The sequence below is a fragment of the Mercenaria mercenaria genome, chromosome 9, assembly GCF_021730395.1.
Source record: "Mercenaria mercenaria strain notata chromosome 9, MADL_Memer_1, whole genome shotgun sequence".
NCBI lineage: Eukaryota > Metazoa > Mollusca > Bivalvia > Venerida > Veneridae > Mercenaria > Mercenaria mercenaria.
The window spans coordinates 3,411,026-3,429,660 of record NC_069369.1 but is presented as its reverse complement, the minus strand read 5'-3'; the positions used below and the strand labels follow the sequence as shown (position 1 = coordinate 3,429,660).

Genomic DNA, 18,635 nt, shown 5'->3' with positions numbered 1-18,635 from the left:
TGAAACTTATTTTTTCTTTTTCTAGGTCAATTACCAGCCTCACTGGGTCAAGTCCCATAATTCTGTCATGTATTTTGGCCAAATTATGCCTGGTTAAAGTTTTGCATGCAAGTTACTATATCCCAAACTAAATTTTAATGTAGATATTGATTTGAAACTTCACATGTGTCTTCAGGGTTATAAAACTAGGCGATAGCATCAAGTCTCATAACTTTGACATTAATTTTGACCAAATTATGCCCCCTTTTGGACTTAGAAAATATTTATTAAAGTTTTGATTGCAAGTTACCATCTAAAAGCTAATGCAAATATTGAATTGAAACTTAACACGTTTCTTCGGATTTATAAGGCTAGGTCATAACATCGAGTCCTATAACTCTGACATGTATTTTGCAAAATTATGTCCCCTTTTGATTTTGAGGTCAGTTGGTCAAGGTCACAACAACCAAAAAATTTCTGTTCCTTGTGCAATTACTGAATGAATCAAGGGGGGCATTTCGTGTTCTACAAGCTCTTGTTTTCCTTTTTTGTCTTGAGCTTACTAAATTTGGCAGTTTTGTATTCACTAAATTACCTTGATATATGGTAATGAACATGCACCATAAAACCATAGTACAATATGTGGTTCCTACTTTCTTAAATTAAGGATTTAAGTTAATTATGAAGTGTATTGTCAGATTGTTTGTTCTTTTTCTATTTTTCTAGAAGCTCCGTCTTATTTCACTTATTCAGACAGGTCAGGATGTCCTCTTTAATCTTATGCAAACTAATGGAATCATGTTACAAATTACAGTTCTGAATTCTTGTAGGATTAGAAATTATGTCATATTATTTATTCATTTTGAAACACATATCAGGACATGTAATATGTTACTTTTAAAACACAAATTTGTTAACTGTTTTTACACATTTACAGACACCTGTAATAACAAGTAGAAAGATACAACTTGAATAAATTTCTTACACAGTTGAACTTTCCTTGTTATTTTGTTAGCAGAGCAGTTTCAGTTACTGATGTTTCTGCCTGGTAGAATTATTAACTGAAGGAAGCTGGAAGACAGGGTCTCGGGATCAAGGAGAGCTCAGTGCTTTAAGTTCTGTTAGAGGTCACCTGTCTCTGGAGGTTGTTGACTGAGAGCAAGTTGATTGATAATTTCCAACAATTTTTATATAATGTCCAACAATTTTATTAGCTCGACTTTTCGAAGAAAAAGAAGAGCTACTGCACTCGCCCGGCGCCGGTTAAAGTTTTTGATAAAGTCAAATATCTCTGTTACTATCAAAGCTATTGACTTGAAACTTAAAATACTTATTTACTATCAAAGTCTACACCAGGAGAAACAATCCCCGTAACTCTGATATGAATTTTGACAGAATTATGCCCCTTTTTAACTTAGAAGTTTTTGATAAAGTAAAATATCTCTGTTACTGTCAAAGCTATTGACTTGAAACTTAAAATACTTATTTACCATCAAAGTCTACACCAGGAGAAATAATCCCCATAACTCTGTTTTAAATTTTGACAGAATTATGCCCCTTTTTAACTTAGATTTTTTTTGTTAAAATTTTTGATAAAGTCAAATATCTCTGTTACTATTAAAGCTTTTGACTTGAAACTCAAAATAATTATTTACTATCAAAGTCTACACAAGGAGACACAATTCCCATAACTCTGATTTGAATTTTGACAGAGTTATGTCCCTTTTTAACTTTGAATTTTTGGTTAAAGTTTTTGATAAAGTAAAATATCTCTGTTTCTATCAAAGCTTTTGATTTGAAACGTAAAATACTTATTTACCATCAGAGTCTACACCAGGAGAAACAATCAACATAACTCTGTTTTGAATTTTGACAGAGTTATGTCTCTTTTTAACTTAGATTTTTTTTGTTAAAATTTTTGACAAAGTCAAATATCTCTGTTACTGTTAAAGCTTTTGACTTGAAACTCAAAAAAGTTATTTACTATCAAAGTCTACACCAGGAGACACAATTCCCATAAATCTGATTTGAATTTTGACAGAGTTATGTCTCTTTTTAACTTGAATTTTTTTTTACTGGCAAAGCTCTAATTCAGAGTCAAGCACTGAGAAAAGTCGAGCGTGCTGTCTTACGGACAGCTCTTGTTCACAAATATATTCACTATCTAGTTAAGTCATATTCCTAAAACAAGTAACTCACAGACTAGTTGATAACATGACAAAGAACATAGTGTGCGTTACAGAAACAAGCAATTTAATTACTGTAGCACTTGTTTGCTGTGTGAGATCATAGCACAAAATAGTTTATCCCTGTTATCTCCTAGTAGCAAAAAGAAGTTCCAGTTGTTTAATGCAAAGTCTTTCAAAGGTACTAAGCACAAAGTATTTCTCTCTCTCCCTTTGTTTCCTAAGGAATATAGGTAATATATATTTCGAAAAGCTGGACATTATTTTTTTTAGTGTTGCCTTAAAGGTATTTTTGATACGACAAAAACTTAAAAAGTGTAACAACAATAAAAACAATAAACAGTCTGATAACGTTCCAGACAAGGAAGTCGTACGTTCCAGACAAGGAAGTCGTAAGTGACAAACTTATAACTTAAGTTTACATGCTTGTAATATATTACATCAATATTTAATTAGTAAAGCTTTTGGTTTGATTGCTTCCAATTTTCAACAAAAAAAGAAAACGCCAATGGTTACAGATTGAGTAAAGATAAACAATCCAAATTGGTTCGAGACTTTTGATTATTAAGAATTATTGAACATGCAAGCATGTAGATCATAATGGGAAAACAACCTGCAACATCATTGATAGTCCTAGGAGATTAATATTGTATCAGTCCATTGATTCATCAAATACTTTTGATTCACTTTATGTTCAAAAGTTTAATTCATTTATTCATATCCCAATGAACTGACTATTTTGGATAAAACCTAGAAATTATCTGATTCAGTGTTACCGCAGTCGAATTCAGCAAAGCCTGCTTGCATTAATTACTCGTGAAAACATTGTAAATTTTCATGTACATTATATTTGGTATAAAATGTACAACCAGCAATTTAGAAAATCAGGAATTTTGGGCACTGGCGTTTACTTTTTGTAAGAACGCGTGTAGATTGTATGTACATTGTTGAAGCTCTTTATTTCAACAGTGACTATTCCCAGCTTGTTTTGTGGAACCTCTTAGGGATACGTACTCGTTGTTTAAATGGGTCAACAGTGTTGTTGTACGTATATAATAGACTGACCCGGTTTATAGGTTGGTCAAGGCTACGGATGTGCGATATGTATTGTATTTTGTCATTAGTTTTGAGTATGAATCCCCTTCAGTTTGGAACCGTCCATGTTTACAAACACGTCTGTTTATTTTATGAGTATTGGCCTCCGTGCGTGCATCCATAACAGTTTTATCCAGAACATAAAACTTCACAACGTGACAGAGGAGGACATTGAGAGAATGCTGTATACAAAACCATAATTCTACCTTGCTTACTTTTTGAATTATCTCCATTCGTTAGCTCACCTGAACCTTAGATTAGCATAGGTGGATGGTCCATTGTCCATCATCCACCAATAACATAAACATCTCAGAAACTACTGGTCAGAATTATCTGTTATACCAAACTTTATCTGTAACATCCTTGCAAGGTCCTCTCGCGTTTGTTCAAATGGTTCTGCTTGACACCTTGGGGCTGCTATAGTTATGAATGGATAAACCTTTCAACAATTTCTCCTCTTGAATCGCTAGATAGATCTTCGTCAAACTTGGTCTGTAGTATCATTATAAGGTCCTCTCCTAAACTTGTTCAAATGGGGGAGAACATTATGGGTAAAGCAGTAAACAACACTATTACGCTACCTTGTTTACATTTTGAACTGTCTCTCTTTAGTTAATCTACTTAAAACACTTGTCTGGAGCATAACTCCAAAACTGTACAAAGGATTTTGCTGTAACACAATGACGAAGGACTATGACAGCAAATGTAGTGTACAACCATCACTCTACCTTGCTTACTTTCTGAATGATCTCTTTTTATTCAGTTTACTTGTCTGGGTTGTAACTCTTTAAGGGCTGAAGAAAACTCATTTTGACTGAAGGTAAAGGTGAAGAACAATAAGGGAAACTCCGTGTTCAAGAACTATTTATGTGCATTGCAAACTTTTTTAAAATTATCTCCCATATTTTATTCTATTGATATCACTTTTATCCGGAGCCCAACCCCAAAATTATCACAGGGGTTTGTTAAAACCTCACGAATGAGAAAATGCAGTGTACAGGAACCATAAATCTACTTTAAATATTTTAATTTTCTCCCTATAGTACATATACTTGGAAGTTTTGAATGGAACTATTTATACTTAACAAGCATGGTGAAGAACAATTAACGATCTACAGTATGTTTAAACCATAACTCTTGCATTATAACATATTAAACACAGTAGTTCTTGATAATACTCTCTATTCTAACCAACATGCGTACAATTAGCTTTTACACAATATTTCCTCAGTTTGCCATCTTTCGCAACAAACTTTTGCTTTGGTAAGTCCAGCATGCTTGTCCAGCATGGCTCTTGTGTACGCATATTTTGTTTTGTTCCAGACTAACAAATACAAACAAGACTCGTTGATATTTTTGGATTGTAAGCTGCTTTGGAATATTGTAGTTATACTATTTACCTCAAAATAATATTGATAATCAACATGGTTTTCATCATGGTCTTACGGAACCCAACATGAAGGTTTTATCGGCAATACAGGGAGGTCAAGTGTGTTACCTCTATGGATTTAAGTAAAGCCTTTGCTGTAGTTCATCATCGTAAACTCGTACTGAAACTTGCTGTCACCACTGATAAATGGATTAAAGCTTTGTTTTAGGTCAGAGAACACAATGTAGCAGTGTGGACAACATCTAGCCTCTAGGCATCTCTCATGGGTCGCTTCTCTTTCTGTTCTTTACTGACAGTGGCCTACCGACTGCCGTTGAATAAAATATGTTTGTCCCCTGCCCTGGTTCGTTGTACCCATAATGGTGTTTCCCTTGGTGCTCTGGTTTCTGCAGTCATTGAGTACATATGTTTACGGTCTTATGGGTTTTGATTTATACATCTTTACATGACCATATTTTGTGTTTTACAATATGTTCCTGTGGCGGCGGATCATCATTCTATTGACACTGTCTTGTTACATAAAGGCACTGAAGGCCTTAAAGAATGTAGTTTGGCGCCAGTAAACTAGAGTTAATTCCCAAATGGTGTTTTTGCCACTCACCGTTCCAAGGTGGTACCCTAATGTGTTCCTATATATGATATATACCCTCACGTTTATAACTTAAATGGAACGTCACCTACACCTGCTACAAATCCTAATTAACAACAACAACATGGCAGTATACAAAATGATAGCCATACATTTTGATAGTGTAAAATTCAGAAGAAAATTTCTGTTTGCTTCGCTCGTAAAACATAATATGATATCAGTAGTACCTATAATAATCTGAAGTCCAGTAGACACCGGTAGACATTATACATAATTATTTCAAAGTTACAAAAGATTTAAAATTTGATTATATTTACACGAAGGGCTGAACTTATAAACCTGTATGGATTCTGCTAAAATATTTTCCTTCTTCTCCCTTTCTCTACCCATCCTCTCTTTGATTTTGTAGATTGTATTATTGTAATAAATTATGCTTTTGAAAATAACGTCTAGGCTCGAGCAATTGGGCCTTCATAGGTTGAAAGTATTCATGATATTCATAGTTCCTGTAATGTATGTATATATATTATTTAAATGAAAACATTTAACTGAACTTAATTGACATGTTCAAGTGTAGTAGATTGATTATTCGGTGCCAATTGATAAAACAATAGAAACTCTCACGCCAGTTTGATGCTGACGGTTAGCAGAAGCCGGTGGAAAAAGAGCAGGGTAAATGAATCTCTAACTGGAAACGGAGAAACATTTGCTGAAAATGCATACTCGTGCGTGATGTTAAGTGTCTTAGTATAATTGTATTTAGCGTTTTCTTTGTTTTATCCAAAACAGCTAGCCATGTTAACATGCACATTCTTGCATAATTATCTATTACAATAATTGATTTATTGAAACAAGGAAGGTGAATTTGCAATAAATCTCCTGATTATGTTAATTATGGACATGCCATGTGTGTTAAATTTTTCCGTCCCAGACGTCCGCTTGTCAAATTTATCATTGCGCAACTTACGTTGACGGGCCCAATTCACCCGTTGTCAAAAACGCGCGAAAACGTATGTTTTCGTTTGCTGGACAATACTGTGTCCAGCGCCGGAGACAATTAGGCTGGGTTTAACGATATATGATCGAATTATTACGTCTATGACGTAACGAATTAAGATGTTTTAGTTTTCTTAACGCCAGGTATGTGGAGAAGTCACGCGACGTCTACAGTTCTGTTATAGTTTACGTGCTAGTGACGGAACGTGATTTGGTTATTAAAAAATAGTATTTTATCAAAGAATACGGACTTGCAAATCAAAAGAAACTTACGTGAGTACATCTTTCTTATACAGACATATATTACGTTTTATTTCAAAAATTCATATCTATATAGACAGTTTAATTAAATCTAACTTTAACTTTATCAATAAAGTTTATCTTGCTCTTACTGTATAATATCAAGATGCAGCTTTATGTGAATGTATATACTTCAGACATTTGTTTTAACACTGACTTCGCAGAATTTTGCGCATTGTGTGACATTTGTACTATTTCTAGAAATTGAATTATAGAGAATGTGTTTTTTATTTAATGAAACATAAGTAATTAAGTGTGCTAAATTGCTCTGTGAGTTAACAGTCTTGGTAGATGTCTTGATGTTTTGAGAATGTTCATTAAATTTAAGCTTTAATATCAAAATACTTATTAGTTGTGAACTGATAGTACCAGGATTTATATATAAAACATGAAAGCAGTCGCACTGTCTGTCCACGTTCAACCAATTCCCACGTTTACTTACGATAAACACAACATTTTCACGTACAAAAAGAAAAGCTAATTCATCAAAAGTAACAAAATTAAACTGGTGATTGGTAAAATGTCGATGGACACGTATTAAAATAAATCATGGTTACTGATTGGTCAAAATAAAATAATAAATTTAGAAATTTTACTTTTGATCTAGAAATACATTTTATAAATTAACATAAATTAACATGTCTGGAGTTACTTGATTGATAAAATGCACCTGATTCTAAAATGTAATAAGATGACGAATGAGTATTTTTTCATTCTTTTTGTCTGTCTCGATTAACGCAAGTCGGATTTTTATGCTTTTCAGTGGCAAACTGACAATGGAAGGGAGAATTGGGACTATTGTCGCAGTACTTATAACATTTTACATCCAATGTTATTTTTGTGACGATACTGCAGACGACATTGTCAGCATGGATGTAGACAGCGATCTGAAAATGGTTCCGTTCTCTCTGACCGCGCGGCCGTTTGGGATACAGCCAATTCAAGTAGACGCGGGGGTCGCAGCGACACTGACTGATTCAAAGTATGACCACTTCAAAAAACTTACGGGAAAACAACATTCACATCTGTCAGGTAAATATGTCGCCAGGTTCAACGTGTGGTTTGTTTGAAATTTAAACTTACAAGACTTTAAATACATTTTTCTTTGTAAGTAGTCACTAATGCTCTTTCAGCGGTTAAAACCCTTGCGGAGGAATAGTAAGATACGGTACGCCTTTGCTTATTTACAAATATTTGACATAATAACTGCAAGATACTTTAAAGATTTTCACTCTAGTTTGAGTAAACTCTGTACAAAATATACTGTAGTAACAGTTATTTAAATTATATGTTTAACAGTATACATATTTCTATCAATTTATAACTTCATATTTTAGAATTATATTAAACCAGTTACCGTGCAAAAGAATATTTTCTCAAAATACGAAAATAGAAGACATAAGACAGACAATTCGCTTTTTTATATAAAATTGTAACTAAAGCAGAGAATCTGTAGAAAGTATACAAGGACTGTAAAAGCTAAAAAATGCTCAAAAACTTTTGCAAAATGCTATTTCACGTGAAGTAGCTTATTTATTGGGGACTCCATGCTGAAAATTTGCTTTATTTTGAAACTTTCATGCATTATCAACATTAATAACATAATTTAATTAAATCCTCCAGAATTGGAGAAAACACCCTCTAAATTCACGGCTGTGACTGTGACGGATGGTTTCCGAGTTTTCAGTGATTTATCTTTTATAGATTTACAGAAAATTGGAAAGGTTGAAATTGCACACGCGTACCGGTACTGGTTGGGAATCATTTTCCGGACAGGACCAGTTTCCGGACACATGTAATATCCGCTTTATTTCGTTGTAATTCATGTAATTGTTTCATCTAGATCATTTAGATGTTTGTTCTTCATGTCTACAACAAACCACTATTTTATAAGGCTGTATAATTTTTGGGTTTTTGATGATAACTCACCTGCGTTTACAAAACAACTTTCTGTCTTAACGGGACATGAAGATAGCATTGCGCATGCGCAGTAGTTCACACATGCCGAGGTATCAGGTGGGGAAGAAATAATCAAACTACATAATGATTGTCTGCTGATAACATGTTCTACTTTTAATTTCACGCTAAAAGTTACGTAAGATGCAGGGCTGTCGATTTTTGCACTAATTTTATTCTATATCTATTGGAATTATCAAGAATTCGTATAAGACGAAATTCGAGTTTTTTATAGTCAACCTCGGTTTGCTTTCGATGCTCCTATTGAACGTCGGGTTATGTTTCATGTGCAATTTTGAAGAGATGAATGATAAAGAAAGGTGTAGAAATAGTTTAATTACTTATTTTGATATCAAATTAACAACAAAACACCGTCAAAATATTTGTCCGGATACTGGTTTACCTGACGGGAAAAATAACTTATTTTAGTGACCCCATTTGAGGCCCCATGGAACCCATATTTTACGTCACAACGCGATGCTGATTACAACATCGGATGTGGAAGGAGCTGAAGTTTGTGCAGTGTGGGCTTCATTTATGTCAAATATATTTTTTAGGGAATAATGGAGCCGAAATATAAAAATGTGTCCGGAAAATGGTTCCCAACCAGTAGTGTTGGTGTAAGCCGTGAGCCAAAATTCTTAAAATTTTCCATCCTGTTTTGTATGTTTTCAGCGGTTTGTAGCAAACGTTTATCTGATGGTGGCTGGGGTTACTATCCGTTCCCTGGATCATGTAACCAATACATCCACTGTGACAAGGACGGAAATGGATTCCTGGAGACATGCGCAGTAGGGACGTTCTTCAACGGACAAAAATGTGTGAAAGCAGAAGATGTTCTTTGTCATTTCGGTAAATATATTTTATCATTCAATAATTATTTTCATATCATATGGTGTAACAGAACAGTTATGTAATTTGTGTCATTTTTCTTTAAAAAAAAACATAATTTTTTTAGTAAAAGAAACTTTCAAAATTTCAAAATAGTGAATATAATATGATATAGAAAATAACCATTACGAGGTTTATAGCCTTAAAAAATTAATTTCAGTATGTAATTTAAGCTGGGGTGGTCAGTTTTTAAACAACAGGGTCGTGCTATTCATTCTGATTTTTAAATTGAAATGCGAGATATCTAATGTGAGATATCTAATGTGAGATATCTGAAGTGTCCAAAGCATCAGTTTAATTGTTTTATCCAGAGTGTTTTTAAATGTAGAAAATAGTGTTTGCATGAGAATATTTTTGATTTCCGTGAAAATACTTATCCATCATTTTGAAGGGAAAACCACAGAAATTCTTATTCCTGAACATAAAAGAAAAATATACAGCTTACATGCTTTGCATAATTTAGGTTTAGATAATGTATAGCCTATGATTTTAAAACGTTTCTTTTTTTTCAAAATGTGAGAAATTAACATCCTTTTAACGAAAGCGTTGTGTGCAGTAATTATGTATTTCTTATTGTACGTATGTGACGTTTTACTTGTTACTGCATACAGCTATTCTGATGACTCTGTCATCAACATTTCTATAAGTTGTTTCGAGTTCAAAAACAAAATAGAAATATGTTGGTCTTTCTTTCCGGGTATGTCTTGTACATATAAATTATAACATCGATTTAAATGAAAAGATGAAATGCTGAAACCGACAGTTGATATATTTTCAGACCCTTGTCGGAGATTGCCGACAGGTCGCCAGTACTCGGATGGTCAGACCTGTTTCGGTTACTACAAGTGCTTGAAGGGTCAGTCAGTATCTGGAATATGTCCCAGTGGATTTGCCTTCAACGCTATGAAACAAGGCTGTCTGCCAGACTCTACCTGTATTCAACCGTCGGGAATTATGCATCGTGAGTTTAAACCACACACTGTTAATAAATCTGCCCGCTTTGGAGCTAGAAGCAACTGAACGCACACAGCCTTGAAAACAATGACTTATTTTTATTTAAGATATGGCTGGAAGTCTCATTTCCAAATTTGGTTTATCTAAAATGTTTTGATCAATAATAATCGGGCAAGACGCATATCGGAATCACGTTTTTTTCTCCTGGACAAACCCCACTGCTGAATCCGCGAATTATGGTCACGTTGTCGAGTCCTCATTGAAAGTTTATCTCAATCAAGGCTCGACAATTTCAGTGATGAGGAGAGTCTTCTTTATACATGTTGTTTTTCTGTTTACATATATATATATATATATATATATATATATATATATATAATAGATAATTAGTGTTAATTAGTATGAAAGGTTCTTGACATATCGCAGATGTCAAATGTCCCTTCAAGACAAATTTAACACCAATGGACGTCACCTGTCACCGAGGTAGAAATCGATCATTGATTAAGTGGGAAGGGCAATTTAAGAGGGTGAGACGGAATGACATTGTTTTTTTTCCACCTAGCTGTCAAAAACTTTCACCTTCAGTTAACTGTTAAGTCTGTTATCTTGTCTCAACAATGCTTATTGTCTTTGCAGTGTACAAATATATATGATTTTGTTTTATATTTATGTTGTACTTTAATAGGCATTTTTGTTTACATGTGCTTTATGCCAATAACTTCGTAATTGAATTTGCAATATGAATATGAGAAATGTCGTATTTCTAGCAATTTGATTTGGCTTTCTTTTTATCTATAATGTTAATCGTTTTCGTCGATGTTGTTTTCACTTTGATCGACTTAAAGAAAAATAGAAGACATGATATAATGTGACCTCAAGTGTGATATTGAAGATAGTATAGCAATAACAAATGTTCTTTCATACTTGCTTATTGTCATGTATTATGCCTCATCTTTCGTTTGACTACCTATTTCTGCTAAAAGTGCCATCTCGGCTTTTCAAACGTGTTCTGGAAATTTCGACATATTTGACTGAACGACAATGCGCTGCATGACTTGCCTTTGCGACAAGACCATTGTGTTTGTTACACTCTTTAATACTTGTCTTGTTTTTCTTGAATGGTAATGTCGTGTAATTGTTCATTCCAGCTTGCTTTGCCGGGACTACAATGCCGTTTCCAGGACAGCCGCATCTGTTTTATCTCTGGGACGGTCATGACAGTGTAACAGCTATGGAGTGTCCACGTGGTCTCTGGTATAACCCCCATGTGTGCACGTGTGATTGGGTCATTCCAGGAGAAACATTTGACGGTGGCATGGGCGAAGGTATAAGACATGGTTTAGATAATTGTCAACTCATGTTGTCTTAATTTAAAGCAGAATTAATACAGAAGTGTTGATGGAATACAGGCCTATCTCTAACAACCACTCTTGTAATTGAAAGAATGTTTTCCTTTTATCATAAACTCCAAGCACAAAAATATCTTAATACAGCGATGACAGGGAATCTAGAGGGAATCAACCTCTCTCAGCACATCATAAATTAACATACATTAAACAGGGTTATGACCATAAAACAGTTACAAAGTTAAATTTGCAATTATAGTTTAAAAGAAAAACTTTATCATTCAGGGTGTACGTCGATGTTCCATTTTGGATACAGTGGTAACTTTCTGGAGGAGTACAACAAGGCACCTCAGGCTCCAAACACAGCGGTCTCTATATACAAGAAATCGGCACTCTTCAGTAAAGGAGGTAATTAAAGCGTTCTTTATTAGCATACTTTACTTCTTTCGAAGTTAGTGCCATAAATACGTTGATACACTAAAAGGAACAGACAAAATCTATGAAAAATCTTATGAACCCCTGTTACACCTCAAAATGGTAGCAACGCATTTTAGTAGTCACTACCAAAATTCGGCCCGAGTTTTGGTAGCGACAAAATGCGTTGCTAGGGTACATATAATGTGTTAAGGATCATGGAATGAAACGTATTTTAGTAGTTTTTTTCTACATCAGGGGCTGTGCTCATTTTTACATTACGCACAAAAAGAGAGAATAAAGGAGGGAATGTCTCCTATAAAAATGGGGGTGGGGGGTTCTGAGTTCCCCTCCCGAGATATAGTTTTTGTATAAAAACAACTAAAATGTAGATTCTTGAGGGTATGAAAGGGGCCTCAAACGACGCTTCTTATGTAATGATACTGTATTGTTTTGTTGTTTTAATGCGCTAGTGTTGTCAGAGGGAGGGATAGTTCACCGAGATTTTTTAAAGCACGAAAATGTATAAATGTGTGGATGGCACGTAGGTACTCCACCTAGAAATATTTTAAAACATCACACATAAACATCACACATAAACATAAATGGTGAATTCTGTGCGTGTTTTAGGGGTCCTAGATAAATATTTCCGGCAAAACTTGATACAGATATCTTTGAAACAAACTTTGTGACGTAAAAATATGGTAAAATGTGGGCGTGGGCTTACTCGAATAATTTTCAAAGACCTAAATTCTCCGTCGTTGGATTTTTATTTTGGTGTATACATGCGAGTGGTATTTTGGGGTCATCCGCGGACAACTCATGGAAATGGTGGGTTCTGTGTGTTTAGATGGGTAAGAAATAAATCGTATAAAGGTATTATACAACTCGTCTTGTGTGACATTTTCTCGTGAATCTCCTGAATTTTAATCTCAAACTCGATACTTATTTAAGGGCGTTTGTGAAACATGACTCAGGGTCATGCGAACGAGGCATCAAACAGTTGTGGTGAACAGTTGTTCCAAGTTCCTTCCCCAATATCTCTCGATGTATGTCAAAGTTAGAATTGCACTGACCTCTCTCACGTGTGTTCCAATGGTCCTGCTTGACTGAATCTATAGGGTCGTTATAATTTCAAGGTCAAAACGTCAAGGTCGGATGAGCGACTAAGTTCCATCATGACTCTCTTTGAAATAATATTGCCATTCGTCACAAAATATTCTTTTTGTAAATCATGAGATTATTATTGATATCGTTTTGCGTTGGATGTGTACATATCCAACGCATTTTGGTACTACCGTATGATTTTTGTAAACTACCAAATTGCGTTGAGTGTAACGCATTTTGGTAGAGACTCGGCCGAATTTTGGTAGTGTGCTGCTACCATTTTGAGGTGCAACAAACCCCCTTTTTGAACAAATACATATTTGTGAAGAATAGTCACAAGTTTGTGAAAAATGTGATCGGGGAAAATATTGACCGAAAAATCATTTGTTTCATGTCCGTGCGTGGAATTTAAGATAATTTGTTATGATATAACGCGGTATCAACTTTGTTAGCTATAATTGTTTATGAAATGGAAAACACCAACATCAATGTAACATGGAGAGCTGAAATTGTCAATGATTTATGCAGGTCGTATAGTTATATGGATGATGAACGACATTGACATGGACAGTGAGTGGGCGCTATGTTTTGAATTTATGACCCAGTCTTACGGTGGTGAGGTGGCACTCGTATCAAACGATTGGAAGAAAGTCTCATTTACCTACAAGATAACACATATACCCGGCAAAAATCTCGTCGTCGGTTACTTCAGAATGAAGGACGGAACAATCGCAGAACTCATAGTGATGGGCGTGGTCAGTATCTGAGCTGTTTCCGTATAAAATAACATTTTGTCAGTTTATCCTGTTAAATCTTTATATTAACTTTCTTTGAAAATTAATTTAGGTGATTCATGCTATGCTGTTTGCGAAATGACATCTGTTTCTTTTGTGAAGTTATACATAAACAGTGATCATTATCCCCTCTCAGTGATACTTTAGGGACATTACGTTTTACTGTGTGAGTAACACAGTACATGTCTTTTCTAGAATTATTTACTGCATGTACTTACTACTGTATACATTATTTGTAAATTCTTTAATTTGACTGAAACTTGCAAAAATAAGTAAATATTTTAGATGATATTTTTCTAAAAGAACAATCAGAGGATAATTTTTAGCTCGCCTATTTGATTTTTTATTTTAAATAGAAGAGCTTTAGTAATCACCTTTCGTCGGTGTCCGCGTCACAGAAGTTTTGCATGTAATCAGGTTTCTCAGATACTACTAAGCCAATTGCTTTCAAACTTCACACATGTCTTCAACATCATGAGATGGCCTGCAAGTAACATAACGCTAGCTTTGTCACAATTATGCCCCCCTTTTTTACATAGATTTGTGACATTTTTGCATGAAAACATGTTTCTCAGTAATTACTCGATCAAATGTTATTAGATTCTCCATATTTCTTTGACATCCTGGAGTGACCTCACATGGCTTACTTTTGGCAAAATTATGCCCATTTTTAAACCTAGAAAATTTTGCAAAGTGTTTGTGTGTGTGAGGTAGTACCAGGTGAAAGGGCTTCGAATTGTCGAGTGCACTGTCATTAGACAGCTCTTGTTATATATGCGAGTGTAAACATCATCGTTGAATTTATAACAATCATTTGATCATTTTCAGCATCGTACAAGATTCTAAAGGACTTTATGGCTATAAATTGGTAACAAACGATTGAAAGTCTGTAGATCTGCTCGAAGTTTTTTTTTACTGCAGAAAATATAATTTATATGAGACACAATGTATGATGTTACTCTTATAGTGTGACGACTTTAATCTAACTTATTCACATCAGACTGTATTCCCCCATGTGCTGTATTTGACTCTCATATAGCTTTGGACTAAGTTTTATGAATATATATTTACGTTGTATTTCAAAGTCAATATTTCTGTTGTAAAAAGTCAAACACGTACACCGAATGTTTTATACAGGCTGCCTTGTAGTGATGTAGATTTCACTGACAAAGTTTTATACATTACTTTTACAGAAGCCAAATATTCCACATTTTCTGCGAGTGGCAAAACTTGGAGCAATCATGAAAATGCGTATTGATAACATGCCAGCTGCAACTGTTGCTATAGGTTTGATAAGTTTGTGTTTTATTTGTATACCTTCGGCTTTTTGTTTCTTTTAAAGTATTTAGATGACAAATTTTAGTGATGTTTATAAACAAAAACTTGTCTTCAGTAAACACAAAACACGTTCTTTAAGCTTTAAAGGTATGCATGTACACAAGAATAAAGGAAAGCAGAACATGATGTCATTCGTCACACAGAATAGACAAAATACAATGGTCACTTAGAAAATATTATGTATACAGTAGCCAGTAACGAGCATAAAAGAGCACAAAAATGTATTTAGTACAGTCTATGCATTTAGATGGTTTTATCTTCCGACTAAGTGTTTCATATGTCCTCCGCCATAAAATTATCACTACATCGACATTGTTTCATTTCAAGTTATACATTCGGACCACCTCTCAATTTTTCGTTTGGCTACAGACTAGTTTTAAGACAAGAAATATGCTGATGATTTGGTATTTCCATGTACTGTTTCTGTTTGTGTAAAGGTGCTGGTGTTGCCTCCGCCACTACGCCAATGGTGATAGGAGCAGCTCGTGGTTGCCATGGCTTCAAAGGATTCTTTGATGAGGTGAGTGCATAATCAGGAAACTTTTTTTCTTAGATGAAGATATACTGGTGTCAGTGTTTTATTTCTTTACCTTATTTCAGCAATGTTTATTACGTCTCAGTAAAATTAATGCATATCCAAAGATATGTAGTCTTAGAATATAGACCTAAGCTGGTAGTATATATCAATGTTTTTTTTTTATTATTTCAGCTGAAGTTTTTCCGATGTGTACCGGCAACATTTTTCAAAGACTATAAGGGACTGATGTAAAGTGGTTCATGAAAGAATGCCCGGACTATTTGTGCGGATGTATATTAACTGACAAAATCATGTGCTTTTGCTTCGTTTTCTGGATTTTGATAATTTATATTTATTGTTTTCAGTGATTTTAATATATCAAAATGTTATTGAAATGAATAAGGTACAAATGGAGGTACCAAAAGATAGTGCATGTTTTTTAAACAGACATACCCGGTCCAAACAATCTATATTGCCACACAGTTTCGGTAAAATATGTACAAAAAAGACTAAGGGCAAATTAAGTTCAATATGAAATTTGACATTAATTTCGTTAAGTCTAAACCTAAATACCAACTAATACCGCGACATATATGCTAGAAAGTGGAGAGTTTTGCGAGGTTCGTCAAATCTCACATGATACTGGAGATTGATCACGCGTTATTTGTCTTGTATTACGTTTTTTGGGGAACGGTAATCTTGGGTGCTTTAAGCATTTCGGTAATTCTAGCAGTATCCAGAGGGACTGTCTCAATATGTTTACAGAGTGCACATAGTGCCTTTTTGGTATATTCTTATAAGGTGACGTTACTTTTTCGTAGCTACCCTGTGTACGATATGTCTCAAGGTATTTGAGGCCATGTGCATCTTGTACAAAAGTGCGAGAACATCTTTCAATTTTGAATATTAACTTTCAGTTACCCAGTAAGACTTGTACACAATTTTAGCTTTAAAAAATTCGAGCGTTTCCCCCTCAATTTATGTACATAGTAGATAGGCTATTTATTCAAACTGTCTCGGTTATCCACTTTAATTATTATTTATATAATTCTTGTCTTATTTATTTACTTAGAAAATAGACTCAAAACTACAAAAGCAACGTGTATCACTGTACTAAAAGTCATTTATATGTATAATGGTTGTATGGCATCTTAGATACTTAAACTGTTTGACATAACCTATATTTTATCATTTAGTGTGAGACTAGGTTGATAGACCTAAAGCGGCACAGATAACTATTACATGTTTTTTACATTTAAAAATTGTGGCAATGTCTGCTGGGTTTTGCACACATGTTGATTTATAAAATTAAACATGCAAAAACAAACCACATAGAATTTTTATTCTTGCCATACTTTTAGTACAATTTGGCAGCTTTCATCAACTTTTCTTAGTTTGCGATAATTTGGTGATGTACAGTCAACCTGCACATACTTTGAGATAATGTGGCGCTTTTCGTGTTGTACGATGATATGGTGATAACATTGATTGACCACTTACTTCTCATTTTTTGCGACGATTCGCTTTCAATTTCATTGACCTGCATAATTTCATACATTGGGTAATTTCACATTTAACTCTTAAAAATAATTTACAATTTATTTCACTGATTTACCTGCATACTTTTCCATTGCTTTTTTAAGGCATGGACACAATACTAGCTTTCGTTTTTTGTATCAAAAATACATATATTTTATCTAGAATAACATGTCGTTCTATATAAAAGTTAAAGATAAGGATCGTCCCTAATGTTTTTAAAACTTGTGATCAGACCTTCGTGTATAATGTTGTATGCTTATTGTAGCTTGAATGTATCTGTTATTATGTGTACAATTATATACAATAAAATATGGTTTTGAAAGACAGGTGTTCACACTAAAACCCTTTTTAAACGTCCTTAACCTATACTTTCTTTTTAAAAATTTGTTTATATATAATATTTTTTGATAAATGTCCATAGAAATTAATACTTTTCTGATATTAAAGACGAATATCTGAATAGGATTCGTTATTTGATAAGAAATTATAATCATCGACATGTTTTTGTTTTTTTTATCATACACGTGCTGACACCTAAATTGTCTCCCGTTGTTTATTATAGTTACCGTTCGTCCGGCGCAGTAATACTTTTTGCAGTGAATCGCCGAGAAGTCGTGGGAAAATTAAAAACCATGTAAATAAACTAAAATTAACCACCTTTTCAATATCAATTTCAAGTGATCGACGTTATGCATTTAACCCATCAGAGCTGTGTAGCATCTAATATATCTGTTCTAATGTATTCATTGTGTCGAATGTCATATTATGCCCTTGCCATGCTGATTCCACTCTGATTTTTTTTGTTTACATTTTTTATCAATGAGGAAGATGGCGTCCATCCGAGTTGAAATGACGTGGCGTTAAATTTTTACATGTTTAAGCAAACCTGGTGCGTTAGAAAGAAAATCTCATCCCTTCAACATTATTTGTAACACTGGTATTGTAAAAATCCTGTTTTTTCCTTATACAAAAGCTTAATACTTTGTGTTGAATGTACTTTCACAAAAACATCTGTTTTCCTATTACATTCATAGTACCACCACAGACACTTGCGGACCCCCACACACCCCATTCTCCACCGCCTCTGGTTAAGGATGTACGGGCGTTTTTTTTTCAGGATATCCGCCATTTTGAAAAATGTTTCTCCGAAAAGTGCTTTCTAACAAATGTTTTGCCAAAAATCATTGATAGATAATTAAAATATGGCTAATAATGTACCATTTAAGCAAATAGATTCTACTTTT

General features: G+C 34.1%; 1 protein-coding gene across 1 annotated transcript; it reads left to right on the top strand.

Annotated features, from left to right (window-relative positions):
- Positions 1-7,271: 7,271 nt before the first annotated feature.
- LOC123547647 (uncharacterized) lies at positions 7,272-17,771 on the top strand. Its single transcript, XM_053550714.1, has 9 exons — positions 7,272-7,567; positions 9,167-9,343; positions 10,161-10,343; positions 11,485-11,661; positions 11,968-12,090; positions 13,732-13,958; positions 15,191-15,284; positions 15,773-15,855; positions 16,045-17,771. The coding sequence occupies exons 1-9, from the start codon at positions 7,288-7,290 to the stop codon at positions 16,102-16,104; spliced, it is 1,404 nt and encodes a 467-aa protein (XP_053406689.1). The 5' UTR covers positions 7,272-7,287; the 3' UTR covers positions 16,105-17,771.
- Positions 17,772-18,635: the final 864 nt, after the last annotated feature.

Excerpts from the sequence above, each read along its gene's own strand:
- LOC123547647 (XM_053550714.1), top strand. The coding sequence starts at position 7,288 with ATGCTTTTCAGTGGCAAACTGACAATGGAAGGGAGAATTGGGACTATT. Across the intron at positions 9,344-10,160 it reads AGATGTTCTTTGTCATTTCG|ACCCTTGTCGGAGATTGCCG; the intron begins GTAAATATATTT and ends ATATATTTTCAG. Across the intron at positions 15,285-15,772 it reads AGCTGCAACTGTTGCTATAG|GTGCTGGTGTTGCCTCCGCC; the intron begins GTTTGATAAGTT and ends GTTTGTGTAAAG.